Here is a 14,332-nt window from a genome sequence, read left to right as displayed (position 1 = left end):
AGATAAATGAACTTAGTAAGATTTATTGGAATAAGAAATATATTTGGATTCTATAGAAAAGCAACACATTTGTCTTGAAATAAGCAGGGGGAAAAAACACATAATAAGATTAATTTGCCAAATATAACCATTCGTACATTTCTTAATTGAAGAAAAAATATATAATCAGAACTTTTATTTGTAGAATTAGAAAAAACATCTGGATGCTAGAAAAGTGGCAATATAATAATAATAAGCAGATTCCAAGCACAGTTATAATCCAAATATACTCTAAACTATTTGAATTGAATATCAACATGCAATGTGCTGACATGTTGCACATCTCATTGATTTGAAGATCATTTACAATGACAAACATTAGTACACATTTGTAAATAAACAGTAATTAGAAAGATAAACAATTAGCCTCGTAGGGCTCTGAGTCTTCTACATGTATTAAATATCGGTGAATGTGCAGTGGTGGAAATTGGAAACAGAATTTGTGATTAATAATGCTTCTTGTTTTACCATGTGGAATTATTTGAATGATTCATTTCCTTTTGCACATTCCTGATTCCATTGTAGGGTCTGTCATTATGCAACTGGCGCTCCAAAGGAAATGCTGCCACCTGCTGGGGAAAGACTGAACTGCAGCGCAACATGGAACAGCTAATGATGAACTGATAAAAGAGAATGTATTGATGTTTACTGTATGTTTGTACATGTAGAGTCATATGGCTTTCAGCATGATTTTTCATTTCCATTCAGAATCAGAAATCCTTGTTTCATTCAATCAATCAATCATTCAATCAATCATTCAATCAATCAATCAATCAATCATTCAATCAATCAATCAATCATTCAATCAATCATTCAATCAATCAATCAATCAATCAATCAATCAATCAATCAATCAATCAATCAATCAATGTTTATTTATATAGCCCAATATCACAAATGTTACATTTGTCTCAGTGGTCTTCACAGTGTGTACAGAAAGAAAAAAATGTCTTCCAAAGGGTATTACATTGTTACAGCAAAGGGAGCAGTGCAGATAATGACCACAAATAATAATAAATAGGTAAGCACATGCTAATAAAACGAAAATAAGATAAGAACACAACCGTGGTAGAAAAGCAAAGCATAAGCATCATAAAAGTAAGTAAATATATACAAGTAACGACGTAAAAGCCAGTAATAACTGTGTTATATACAATATTTATCCCACTTATATTGGTAGTGCAGCATGTTATTTTCCTTGAGTTAAAAATATAATATACGAAAATAAAATAAAAAGATTATAACAACAACATTATAAAAGTAAATTAACCTTAATGACGTAGCAGTAATAATAACATATTATATTAGATAAGATATACTTACTACACCATTCATTATATTATCAAAGCAGAATGTTAACAGACATTACACATGAGTTAAAAAATACAATACAATTCTACAAGTGTTGCTACAGTAATAACTTGTGCAAAGCAGCTAGTAAAAAAATAATCATTGTAAAATCATGTTTATTGCACATAAGAAGTGTTATTGCACAACAATGTGTTCCAGTCTGTTCTGTATGGTGAGCGTGAAACTCTGAACTGTATCTTGATGAAAACACTCTTCATATCATCCCTGCTGCTGTTGTTACTGAATCTGAACTGGTTATTAAATAAATACGGTCAACAATTGTATCCATGAGCTCCACAAATCTGATCCATGACGTAGTTGCCGTTAGAGCAGACGTGAGTAATCAATCCCAGAGCTCAGGCAGGGCAGAGCAATGTTTTCATTCCTCCTGACGACCTGCGCTATTCTCTATGGCGCCCGTGATGTCGCTGATTAAGGAGGGGACATCATAGCATCGTGTTTTTATTCGCTTCAGTCACAAGTATCCTCTGCGTTTTGCTACCCCTGGTTTGAATTTAATTATACATTTATTGCTGAATCCGCCATGACCGTGGAGCAGAATGTCCTTCAGCAGCATTCTCAGAAGGTAAGCTTCCAGAAGCTAACTTGGTAGCTAGCTTACTTTAGCCTAGCTGTGCAGCTATTTAGGTTTATGGCTCAGTTTTCCCACAGAGTTGGTCAGCAAACTTCTCTGTTAGTTGAGTTAAAATATAATTGTTTTTTTTAGTGGCCTAGGGCGGTTGTTGAGCAACTGTTTGTAAATTGCAACTGTTTATATTCAAGCTAGGCTTTCCGTTCCCTTAGCGTACGCCTTATCCAATGTTTTGCTGCCAGCCAACGTTAGCTAATGGTACCATTGAGCTAACGCTAACGTGAAGTTTAACATTAGCGCTGATGTGTAAATTGGGTAACTTTAACGATAACTTGCTGTTTATACATATTCATTCAGAAGCTACTTCCCTTTTAACACTAGTATCATGGGCTAAGTGTTTCCTCAGGTGAAATAAACAAGGCCAACTGACAGGGACATGTTATTATGTTAATGCCGTCAACTTAGCAGCATCCTTTCCACCAACGATGATGTTCAGTTTGGAGGAGTGGACACTCCGTGTTGTGTACAGATATTTTCTAGGCTACCGTTTCTCTAATATCACAACTGATATCTTTGTTTACCAAGCATTGGCAGTGGAGCAGCAGTGTTGACGCTGGGCGGAGTGGCCAGATAGCAAGCTTGTGCGATGGTTCATAACTGAGGACTTATTAGGTTACATGTGATCATGCTCTCAGTTTACGAAAGGTCGAGGCCACTATGTTGCAAAGCTCTGGTGAGTCTGCCACTTGATGATGATGTTGCTCAAACGAAAGTTAGGTTAGAAAAATAAATGTAACTATACAAATGCAATGCAAAATAGTTAGTCCGATATAAGCAGTCTGATTGGTTGGTGGCAGTCATGAGTTTAGGCAAAAAATAAACCTAAAATAAGCAGTGTTACATAAATCTTAATATGCAGTCTGACCCTTTTGGGGCTGAAATGATAGGACATTAAATGTCATTTAGCTGACCCTTTTATCCAAAGCGACTTACTTAAATACCACTGACCATGTATACGGGACTCATTTAGGTATCTTGCCCAAGGACACCTAGCCATGTTGAATCTAAGGGACAAACAACTGACTGTGATTGGTAGATGCCCACTTGGTACCTGAGCCACAGCTGCTTGAAAATATATAAGCACAACTGCAAATGAGTTATATTTAATTCATAATTTACTGCAATTGTGCTATATAAGTAGGATAACATTAGGCCTATAGTCATTAAAGCTATGCCCCATTATTAGAGTGCTTCATGATAGCAGGGTGTGGTGCAGGTTTTCATGTAATGGCCTGTAGATGCATTTTCAATCCTTTCTGTACAATTTGTTTTATTTGCAACTCCTTCACATGCACGTACAAAGCAGCTGTGAAAACCTGATACATGGAGTTACGGGAATGCCCCTGCCTCTAACCTGCTGTAAAGACCCAAAGTAGTTCCTTGTACCATGCAGAGAAGTATGTGTTATTCAAGATGCCTCTTAATGGCCAATGTGACAAATAGCCATGCCAGACATGTCACATGGAGATGAGAAGTTTGTGTCTGTGTTGGTTTGTGTTTCTGTGTGTGTGCGTGTCTAAAGAACTGCCTTGTGACCTCACCACCCTCTGTGTCAACAAACCAGCATGCCGACAGTGATCAAAACACACTGTCATCATAATGTTTACCCATGCGTGAGTTATAATGTTATCTACAATTATGCACAGGGCTTGTTGACACGTTTTTTTTTTTAAGAGCGTGGGAATATTTCATATCTCTATAACCATATCATTTTATACCATGTTTTTCTGGTAATTCCACAAACAAGTAGCTCATATTACATAACTACAGGATAAAGCCTATTTTTGCCCTGTTTACTTTTTCCCTCTGACAACCAGCTGGCATTTTAGAGGTGGCATATCCAAATCTTCACACTATTATTGCTGGTGTTGAAAGCAACTAATGTGTTGAACCCAGTGTTTCCGCCAGACCAGGGCTGAGAGGGCGTCCACCCCGAGAGCGGGGGGGGGGGGGGGGGGGGAGGGATCATTTGGCTCGGCTCTCTTATGGCGCGTTTCCACTGCAGGCCTCGCTCGGTTTGGTTAGGCCTTATTAGGCCCGGCTCACTTTAATGCTGCGCTTCCATTACAGTTTAGGAACTGGGGTAGTTACTATAGTAACGGCGTGATGTCATCTTCAATGAGAGCCCCAGAAAAACAACACAGCCGTTAGCTCTTAGCACTCAGAGCTCACAGCTCCTCATATCTGTTCAGAAACTAGACAAAAGTTAAACAAGTACAAACCAAGTACAATACACACTACCGCCGCTTGCTGGTAAGGAGAGCTATTGCCACTCACGCATGTGCAGTGGTACGTGCTACTTGACCGTTGACTGAAGTCTTTGTGGTGTGTTCCAGTGCGACTTTTTGGCCAAGATGCAAGAGACGTGAGGCGACACAACAATCGGACGTGTTCTTTGGTGTCAGTTTGGTGTGTCAGGGCCTTTACATGGATTTATGAACTGCCCCTAATTACTACCCCCCTTCCAGAGACACACCGTCAAACACACTCATACCTGCATTGCAGTGACGTGCGGTGAGGTTCATGGCTGGTGAGGCACTGACTCTTTCAGAGTCAGATTTACAAATAATATATTTTTACCTAAATCGAAATATTCGATTATTTTCAAAAGCTTTTTTAGTCTGATGCTTCGATTCATTTTAAACAGACCGTTCAACAAAAGGATACCCAACATCTAAATATTGGATTGTTCTTTCTTAGTAAGATCCCATTTTCATTACAATTGTGGTCTTACCTTGACTTGAAGATGAAGTCCATGCTCTCCTTCTGGACAACAATCTCTTACTTTTTTGTAAAGTCCTCCTTATCTTCCTCTAGTTTCAAAAGTCTAGTGTGTTGTTTGTCTACCGTCTCTGTGTAGAATAACAGTAGCAACAAGAACCTGTGGGCTCACTTGCGCCCCCTTCCAGGGCTCTCGACTAACTTTTTTCCCCATCCTCCCGGAACCGTCCCGAAATACAATCTAAGCCGTCCCGAAATTAATGTGGACCGTCCCGAATTTAAAATATTAGTTTTTCTACATTATCATTAGTTAAAATCATTCAAAGTGACCTTTAACATAAATAAAACATCATACAAATCATTAGATGATAATTCATCAACCTTTTTATTTGAGTAAATCATTCAATCACATAAACAAAGGCCAAATATATTTAAACAAACGAGAAAGTTACTCTAATATTGAATCCAATCCATTCCCATCCAATTAACAAGCAAATCCAACACTCTGTCCTGAAGACAGAACCCAGAGTTCCCACTAACCAGGATGACAGTCTGCAACACAGTCAGGAGACCTTTACAAACTGCCCCGCCCCCTCGCACACAGACGGGAGAGAGAGATCTCGTATGGATTGGAAAGCTCGAAAATACATCATAGACGCATGTTATAGTCTTATTGCATATTAGAAACGGAGTTGGTGAAACTAAAACTGCGATATAATGTGTATGTAGCAATAATACATATGACATATATTTTTTAAATGTCTCCAGTACCGATAAAAAGTCCGATAACGTCGGAGCTTAACGTTACCACTGTCTTTAATAATTCCGGCCCGGGGCCCGGTACCCATCCCTACATGGGGAGAGGCGCAGCATATTGCTAAGGACTAAATACGATGGAGAGTTCTCATCTCAGCCTTATACCATAGGGGATGAAGAGGAGTAAGTAAATAAAGAGGCCGGCGCTCCAGGGTCTGGTTCTGCTGTGCGTTTTTGTGATGTAACGGTAAAACATTTCAGAATTCCTCCACGGGATGCCATTGTACATCACTCAACCCGCGAAATACACACACTCACTACATAGCTAGACCTGAGCTAGACCCGCGAATTTGCGGGCCAGGAATTCGCGGGCACAGCCGCCCAGCTGTAGCTACATGTGTGTGTATTTCGCGGGTTTCTAAATGTTTTGTGCATGTGTGTTTATGTTGACAAGGAGGTTTAATAACTGTGTGCTACACAAAACGTGCAGTCGCTTTTATTTTCATCGCTGTTTGTAGTAGAGTTAGCAGGGTATTTTTATTTTAACTCTCGTCCCAAATTCGTCCCAAAATTATTTTGTATCCTCCCCGACACTATTTTTTTCGACGACGGGACGTCCTTAAGCTCGAGCCCTGCCCCTTCAGTGCGGCAGAGGTTATGGCTGCCTCCCCTGGTGCTTTTTTCATTGCCGTTGTATGATGAGACCAGCGGGCCTAAATATCATATATACGTGAAATAAGTTATTTAGAGACTATGGATGGCGAGGATAAATGTAATAAAGGGATCTACAAACATTACATTGGTGACATACAGTGAGATGGTGCAGGCATGCGCTTAGTGCCCGCTTTCCAGCCAGTTTCTGTGGGGTGACGCATTCTGAGGTGAGGCAGAGCTCATCTGTGCCTCACCTCACCCCACAGTAACTGGCTTGAGCGCGCTCACAAAATAAGTGCCCGCGCTAAATTAGTGCCCGCGCTCCAGCCAGTTACTGTGGGCTAACGTGAGGCAGAGCTCGTCCCTGCCTCACTTCTCATCGCTACTCGTAGTTGTAGCGGAGCTCGGCCAATTTGCTGATTTTGACTATAAAAAGCGATTGGAATCAAACATAAATCACACTTACAACACAGATCAGTGGAGACATTTTATTATTATTCCTATTTAGTTTTTCTTTAGTTGTTTTTCTGTTACATTGTAGTATGACAGGTGAGGCTCTGCCTCCCCTGACTGCACGTCGCTGCTGCATTGAAAAGTAACATTAAATAATAAATAAAAATAAATTACAATAAAATGACTGTTTAATCTTCACATCTTCTAATCATGTCTATAATTTTGAGCACCAAATTATTGAAAAGTATCGATAAGAGTATCGAAAAATACCGGTATCGATAAAATCCTAACGATACCCATCCCTACTTGTCTGATGGTGTTGCTTTATGATATGTCATGTTCTTAAACTTGACTGGTTTCTATTGCCTTTATGTGGCGGCTGTAGCAACTTGGAGATGGATTGTTTAAGTCTTCCCCTACAGTTGAAGATGGAGATTGTTCTTACTGTGTCTTTTTTTAATTTACCTGGATGTTACTATATAGGAGTGTAACCACTTGTCTCTATGATGCTGTGCTCTAAACTGCCTCGTATCCTCTTTTTTCTTCAATAGCACCAGCAGACGCTACTAAACCAGTTGAGGGAGGTCACGGGCACCACAGATGTTCAGCTGCTACAGCAGGCCCTTCAGGTAAAGCATGAACATGTACTCCTTGTTTTCTTGCTGATTTGGATAACAATAAGATATTTGCCTATAATACAGAGACTGCCACAGGGAACTGGCTATCAGTATGAGAGCATATAATGTGCCCTTTTAACACAAACTGCTGCAGTTAAATCGACTCACAAAAATCAACCACAATTTGATTTCACCATTTCTAACTCGGCTATTTTAAACATTTGAAAAAAATCCAAATTATCTATTATTTGTATTAAAGTAATACACATACAGGTCCTGTCATTGGAGTGCTACTAACTGGTTAAATATGCTAAGTGGTCACTAAATGACAAATGCTGGTCCGCCTTAAAAGTCAAGCCGTCTAAAGTGAGCCTCGGCTGTTGATGTCGCTAACGTTGAAGCTAACCCTGACCATTTTAATCAGATGGTGGCAAGCAAGACAGGGGAGCTTGGCTTGACTCCTGAGGAGTTGTACAGACATGTTTTCTGCTCCGCTCACAGCTATAAGGTTGATGCTAGGTGTCACAAACACTCTCTTTCATACGGCAAAAAGAGATGCTAGCGCAGCTCGTTAATGAGGCTAGCACCGCTCTTAGCCCCGCACAATTGGATGAAACTGTTGAAAGAGATGTTCCATGGGAATTTCTAAATAAAGGCATACATTGATGATGATTTGTATCGATGTTTTCACTTTGCACCGATGCTATTGGACACCCTAATCGCTACTAAACAATACAGTTACACAGTTTTACATCGGATATGCATCATAAGAAGTATTTATGTCTCTGGTTTTTGTCCACACTTCAACTATTGTCAGTCATCTTAATCAGCAGCCAGTCTTCAAGTCTAACCAAAGAAACTAAAGCTACAAAATATATGGTTATTGGGCTGCTACAGATTTAGTGGACTTTTCCTGCTCATCATTGTCATCTCTTCATAGCAAACTTGACACATCCACTGTTGCCGCAGGTAAGCAATGGAGACCTGGCTGAGGCTGTGGCCTTTCTGACGGAGAAGAACGCCAAGGTTCCTCAGCAGGATGAGACCACCTACTACCAGACGTCGCAGGTGGCCAGCGACAGATACATCAGCGTGGGCAGTCAGGCAGACACAAGTGAGCAGCTTACCTAAAGTTTAAGAGAGCCGTGATAAGATTCCTGTATTTTAAAGTGGACCTATCATGCTATATTTGAATAATATATTGTAGGGCCATACCTATATAAAACATGTCTGTGAAGTTTTTATTTCAAAATACCAAACAGATCCTGCATTTTAGCCATGCCTCATTTCGCTCTTTCCAGCGCTGTTTTTGCAGGGGCTGATTCTGTGACATAGCTTTAATGCAAATGAGCTGCAGCTGACCACGCACCCCTGCAGGAGAGGGGAGCGTGCTTTGAGATCAGCTGCTGGGCTCTCAGAAGATGGGGAGGAAAAGAGAGGGTCCGTCCTCCGTGTTTTATTCTTATATTATTAAATAGAGTCGTTATTCATTTGTTTTAAAGCTCAATAAAAGACCGTTGACCGGCACTTTTCTAATTTTGTCCGGAAGATTTCAACTTTAACGGACATGGCGGAAAAAAATCTAACTGAAACTCTGCCGCACGGTCCCCTCGTTCCTTGGAAGAGGCGGAGAGGTGGGTGTTTGTCATCTGCTGGTGGACTAACCGGAGAGAATTACAGCGAGGGAGGGATTGCATTGAATTACAGCAGCGGGAGCAAACGCTTGCCTCGGTGAGGGAGAAAAAGAGCCACAGCGGAGAATAAACAGAAGGGCAACCATGCGCGGGAAGTCTTCTTCGCTGCTTTTGTGGCAGACTACAGCGCCACTTACAGGCCTGGCATATGTACTACAGCGTCTCCAGCGCTTTCGAGCGGCAATGGCCGGCCGTGGCCCAACCCCACATTCCCCTGATAGGTGGAGAGTTGGCCATATAGGCGGAGCTCCTCGTTCCTGACGTCAGAACAATTCAAGTCTGTATCAGGTCCGTTGCAGCCCCGTTTTTAGAGATTTGGGTACAGAGGAAAAGAGAGAGGGTTGTGTTTTCTGACACTTGGTGAGTTCCCTGACACACCGGGGACACATATTCATGTATAAAAGACGTACAAAAGTGCATTTTGCATGAGAGGTCCCCTTTAAATATTTTGAACACTGTTTGATATTCCTTTTTAAGCCTTGTAAGGTTTAATGTATAAACTGTTATTGTAAAGTAGTTCCATATCCTGATGCCACCACGAGGTCATCTGCACCTGCACTGTCCTCTCATGGCCTCCTATCAAACGTTTCCAGATTGCCTCATTACCTTTATCAGGTTCCCTAGGTTCCAGGTTTGGTTTGAATCCAAAATAGTTTGACATCAAATCCTCTGCCAGCGTCTTGTTGTTAACTTTCCACACTCTCATCCCGTGATGAGGGAAATGTGACTCGTGTGACTCTGCTGCTGTATGGACACTTTTGGGTTATAAGTTAAAAAAAATGACTGTACTTATATAGCGCTTTATCCAGTCTTTAAGAACCCTCAACGCGCTTTACATACTACATGTCATTCACACAGAGCAGTGTACCTTACTCTAGGACCTAACATTCACACACATTCACACACCGTCGGCCATCGGGAGCAACTCAGGGTTAAATATCTTGCCCAAGGATACATCGACATGTTGACTGCATGGGCTGGGATCGAACCCATAACCTTCTGGTTGAAAGACGACCGCACTCCCTCGCAGCCACAGTCGCCCTAAGTGTAGCGCCCAACTAGTATTTACATTCTCTACACACTCTCCTTTCCTCCTTCCTCCCTCATGTTGCCCCTTCACCCCCTTCACACCTAATGGAAATGTGGGACCACTGTTTTACTCCTAGTTGAAGAGATTTCTAGTAGTATGGTATAAAATAACACACACACACATGTTTAATAAAATGTTTAGTAATGAGAAGGAAAATATCTGGACTAACAATTTTACATATTAACCACAAATGCAGCATTTATTAAAGCCCTGTTTACATTTACTGACACTGTAATTTTTATTTTTGTATATTGCAAGACAGAACTTTTTGGAAAATGAATAAACGTATCCATCGTCATCAGTAGCTGGTGGGTGGATCTGAAGGGATTTTGTATCCATTTGTTTTTTTCCGTTAAAATAGTAACAGACACACAAACCCACCAATTACGAGGCAGAGATGCTGTCTGTCTGCTTTCTCACTCACTGTGTAAGTCACAGTCAGTCTCCATACTTCTGGGCAGTGATCACAAAGACATAAAAAGAAACCTAGAGTACACACGCCGCTGTGTCAGTTGAACCCAGAGGGTCAACGGAAATGTAAAAGAGGGTTAATTGGATACTCACCTAAACTGTTTGAGTATAAACTACTGAGGTATGATGCAAACCAAATCTCAGCTGGTGTGTCCGTTTGTGTGTGTCTTTTAAAATGTGCAGATGTGATTGACCTGACTGGGGATGATAAAGATGACCTGCAGAGGGCCATCGCCCTCAGCCTGGAGGAGTCCAGCCGGGCTTTCAGGGAGACGGGCATCACCGATGAGGAGCAGGCCATCAGCAGGTGGGTCATCAGCATCAATGACTCGTAACAATTTGCCAAGAAATTCTGAAATTGCACTCTGAACATCTTTGGACAGATGTTGTGCTTTTATTTTGTATCATTGGATTGGTCTAAATTGTTAATAAATTCCTTGTCAAATCCTTCTTTATACCTGATGAGTTTGCTGTAAACACTATAATGGATCGTATCTGGTCAAATAAGGCAGAAGAAATGTCTACCTCAGACAGCTAGTGGTGTAGTGCTGCTGTTTGTAATGCCAACTGCGCCCTTCACTGCTATTTGCTTCATATGCGAGTGACTATTACATAAGTGTATGAATGAACATTTTTTTGTTTTCTCTATCGACTTCCTCTGTTATGTCACCGTTTAAAAAGACAAATGTCGCCCATGGCAGATCTTACCAGCTGTCGCTAATTAACGTTAATTTTGCGAGTAACTTGTACGCAGGACAACATTACTTTTGGCTGTTGTCAGGTTCATGTGCTCTCTGCAGTCAGTATCTGCACTCGGCTATAACCTGTATGCAACATTGTTTGTGAGGTAAAAGAAGCATCACTCTAACACCATGTTCAACCATAAGTGTTTACTGTTCTATAGTCCCAACATACTGATAAATCACATAAGAGGTCCCCCGAAAGGTTGATTATTCAACAATTCAGTCAAAGAAGACTGATTTGACTGCTATTCTCAAAATCCAATCGTCGCATTGGTCCATGAATGTGGTTATGAAACAATATGTCTGATTTTACATAGTATTGCTTGATTTCTCCAAGTTATTATGATATATAGCATTTTGTTTAAAATTGTTAATTTGTCTCTGACAAAATGATATTGTGTTTTGATTTTGTTTTCTTCTATTTCATGAAGCTTAAATTCAATGATTTGACAGAAGATATAAAAACAACCTGACCAATCAGATTTGACTGTCAACTCCTATTTGAAGACAACTCACATCCCATAATATTTACATGTAAAAAAGTATTAGTAGACTCACGGTGTCTTTCCCTCTTGAAAGAAATGCAGTTTTGACATCAGGTCTTGCATATTTTGGACATTCCGAGACGAGGTTTGAGGTTTGAATAATCGTATAATGACTATTTGAAGTTACCACTTAAACCTCATATTTTTCCTTTCATTCACTGTTTAGGGTTTTTCTAATAGTGATGAAGAATTATCATATCACATAACTTAATAAGGGATAAAGTGCAGGAAATCACTCTACCACGATTGGGTTCAGCATGAGCTTTCAGAGTTGGGGAAGAAAGTTCTTGCAATGGTCATTGAGTAGAAAAACAACATTCATTGCTTTTTTAAAATCTGTTAATCTTTTTAGAGTTTTGGAGGCCAGCATTGCGGAGAACAAGGCGAGTCTGAAGCGAACCCACACCGAAGTGTGGAGCGATTCCCCCAACCCGTACGACAGGAAGAGGGTGGACACCTGCTCCGTGGGGTTGAAGAATGTCGGCAATACCTGCTGGTTCAGTGCTGTCATTCAGGTGGGAACACACACGCACACACACGCACACACTCACTGATGGTCCAAGTCAATGGCATTGATTTAAAGAGCCCTCTAAATGATCCATAGTGCATGAGACAAATGCTTTATGGGGTGTCCAGTTCCACTTTTGCTAGTTAAAAGGAGCCTTTACTTGGTGCAAGCAAGGGGCTGTATTAAGTTTATTTATTAATCTGGATGGCCTACCTGCCTGTCAGCCTTCCATCTGGGCACAAACTTATCTCGTGCCCTCATTGGTCATGTGCTCGTTCGTGTGTGTTGGAGGAGGGGCTCTGTGAGGAAGAGGCAGATTCTTTTTGGCTGTGTATTTTCAGATTCTAGCGCACTCGAGCTGGTTTCTCCAAAAGTACCTACCCCACCTTTAATATGTCATGGGTGTAACATGGATCTAACCAACAAAATATCAACGTTTTGGATGACGCTTTGAAGCTTCCAACTATTCTGTATAGCTGTCCTTATATGAATTAGTTTCATATTGTGTTCACTGATTAGTACGACATTCGGTTTTCTATATGTCGCTGTCTATTGTTTGGGGCTACTGATATAATATTGTGGCATTAATATGATAACTGTCTGTCTGAAACTGACAGTGTCTGCTGGGTTAAGATAGGGCCTAACAATAAATAAATAACCCTTGTCTAAAGAGCCGCTCTATACCCTTTTTTCTGATTGTGCTATAAAATCCCTTTATTTTCACCATCTCCTCTTGTACTTTGCTTACTCACACCATTTTCAAGACTGATCGGGGTATTAGCTTTTATATATTTCATATTAATGTATAAGAAAATGATCCAAATGGTAATGTGCTTGAAAATAAGTCAATTTTAGCCCAGATGTCACAACTTGTTTCTTGTATGCTGGATGAGTCAGTGGTAGAATGTGACCTGAGCTGGACTGTGCCAGATGAACACTGGATACACCATCACATGGTGCCTGGCTGCTGTGTGTAATAAAACCCTTTGAGAAGAAGGCAGTGCTGCAGTAAACAACATTTTATTTCCCCAACAAAATGTAGAGAAAAGGTACCTAAGAAGCAAAGTATTGCATATCGCGTGCATATCTAGGGTCAAGTAAAAGTGTGAATAATGATAGAACCGTATAGCAGTTTTCTATCTTTTCACACAGTAGAATACCTATCTTTGTAAAATGTCCTAAAGCTGTATATGTCTGTTGGTGATCAAGGCCTCTTCTCATTTAGGGGCTTACACTTTCTTTATCATTTGATGTTACTAACATGTCCTCAACTCTTCCCAACCTCAAGTCTCTGTTCAACCTGCTGGAGTTCCAGAGGCTAGTGCTCAACTACTCTCCCCCAGCACAAGTCCACGATCTGCCCCGCACCCAAAAGGTAAGAACCCCCCCCAGGTCCTCAACAAAGGAAACTGAGAGTGAAAGTGTGGTGCTTTTGTTAAGATTATTATTTGAGTGTATTGGTTTTTGTGAGACGCCATTCAGGTGCTGCGTGATAATGACCTAGAATCCCAGCAGCTTGGCACGTTGTCTAGTAGTATTTAGTATGCAGGAATTCCAACCATTGGTTTGATGAAAACCTTGGTATTATTCCAACAGGACAGAAATGAACATGCAAAGAGAGAGTGTTCAGAAAATTCCTTGAGTTGAATCAATCCCCATATATATATATATATATATATATGTATATATGGGGATATAGTCCGCACCCCATTGGCAGAGTAGCTATGAGGAGGTAAATGCCGGTATCGAAAGCGATAGTTAATAAGGCCAGAGTGAGGACGAGTTGGTCCGTTTACCCCAGGAGAATAATCCCAATAATGTCCTATCTTCTGCTGCTCACCTCATAACAATAGCTAGTTACATAGCTCCCAAACCACACCACTCAATTGTAGAGTAAATTATGAAAAGACATTTATCTTTTCATTCTGTAGATTTCAAAAGTGTGAAATATTTTGGAAAGAACAGAACTGTCCTTAATACTAATTGGTAAATCTTAATTCAAGCCCACTTGAATAGAACACTAAATGATGATGTATTAG

The 14,332-nt window shown here is 40.6% G+C and overlaps 1 protein-coding gene across 2 annotated transcripts in view; it reads left to right on the top strand.

Moving 5' to 3' along the window:
* Positions 1-1,712: 1,712 nt before the first annotated feature.
* The window catches only part of usp25 (ubiquitin specific peptidase 25), a 40,940-nt gene continuing 28,320 nt past the window's right edge, over positions 1,713-14,332 (top strand). For both annotated transcript variants that reach the window (XM_034226798.1, XM_034226799.1), the window contains exons 1-6: positions 1,713-1,975; positions 7,177-7,254; positions 8,212-8,356; positions 10,681-10,804; positions 12,138-12,300; positions 13,582-13,668. In XM_034226798.1, the coding sequence (XP_034082689.1) occupies positions 1,934-1,975; positions 7,177-7,254; positions 8,212-8,356; positions 10,681-10,804; positions 12,138-12,300; positions 13,582-13,668 (639 nt within the window). In that variant the 5' untranslated portion in view covers positions 1,713-1,933. The remainder of the gene's footprint in view (positions 1,976-7,176; positions 7,255-8,211; positions 8,357-10,680; positions 10,805-12,137; positions 12,301-13,581; positions 13,669-14,332) is intronic.

The sequence above is a fragment of the Gymnodraco acuticeps genome, unplaced genomic scaffold (genome assembly GCF_902827175.1).
Source record: "Gymnodraco acuticeps unplaced genomic scaffold, fGymAcu1.1, whole genome shotgun sequence".
In the NCBI taxonomy this organism is placed as follows: domain Eukaryota; kingdom Metazoa; phylum Chordata; class Actinopteri; order Perciformes; family Bathydraconidae; genus Gymnodraco; species Gymnodraco acuticeps.
Note: the sequence above shows the minus strand (reverse complement) of the source record. Positions and strands in the feature narration are given on the sequence as shown.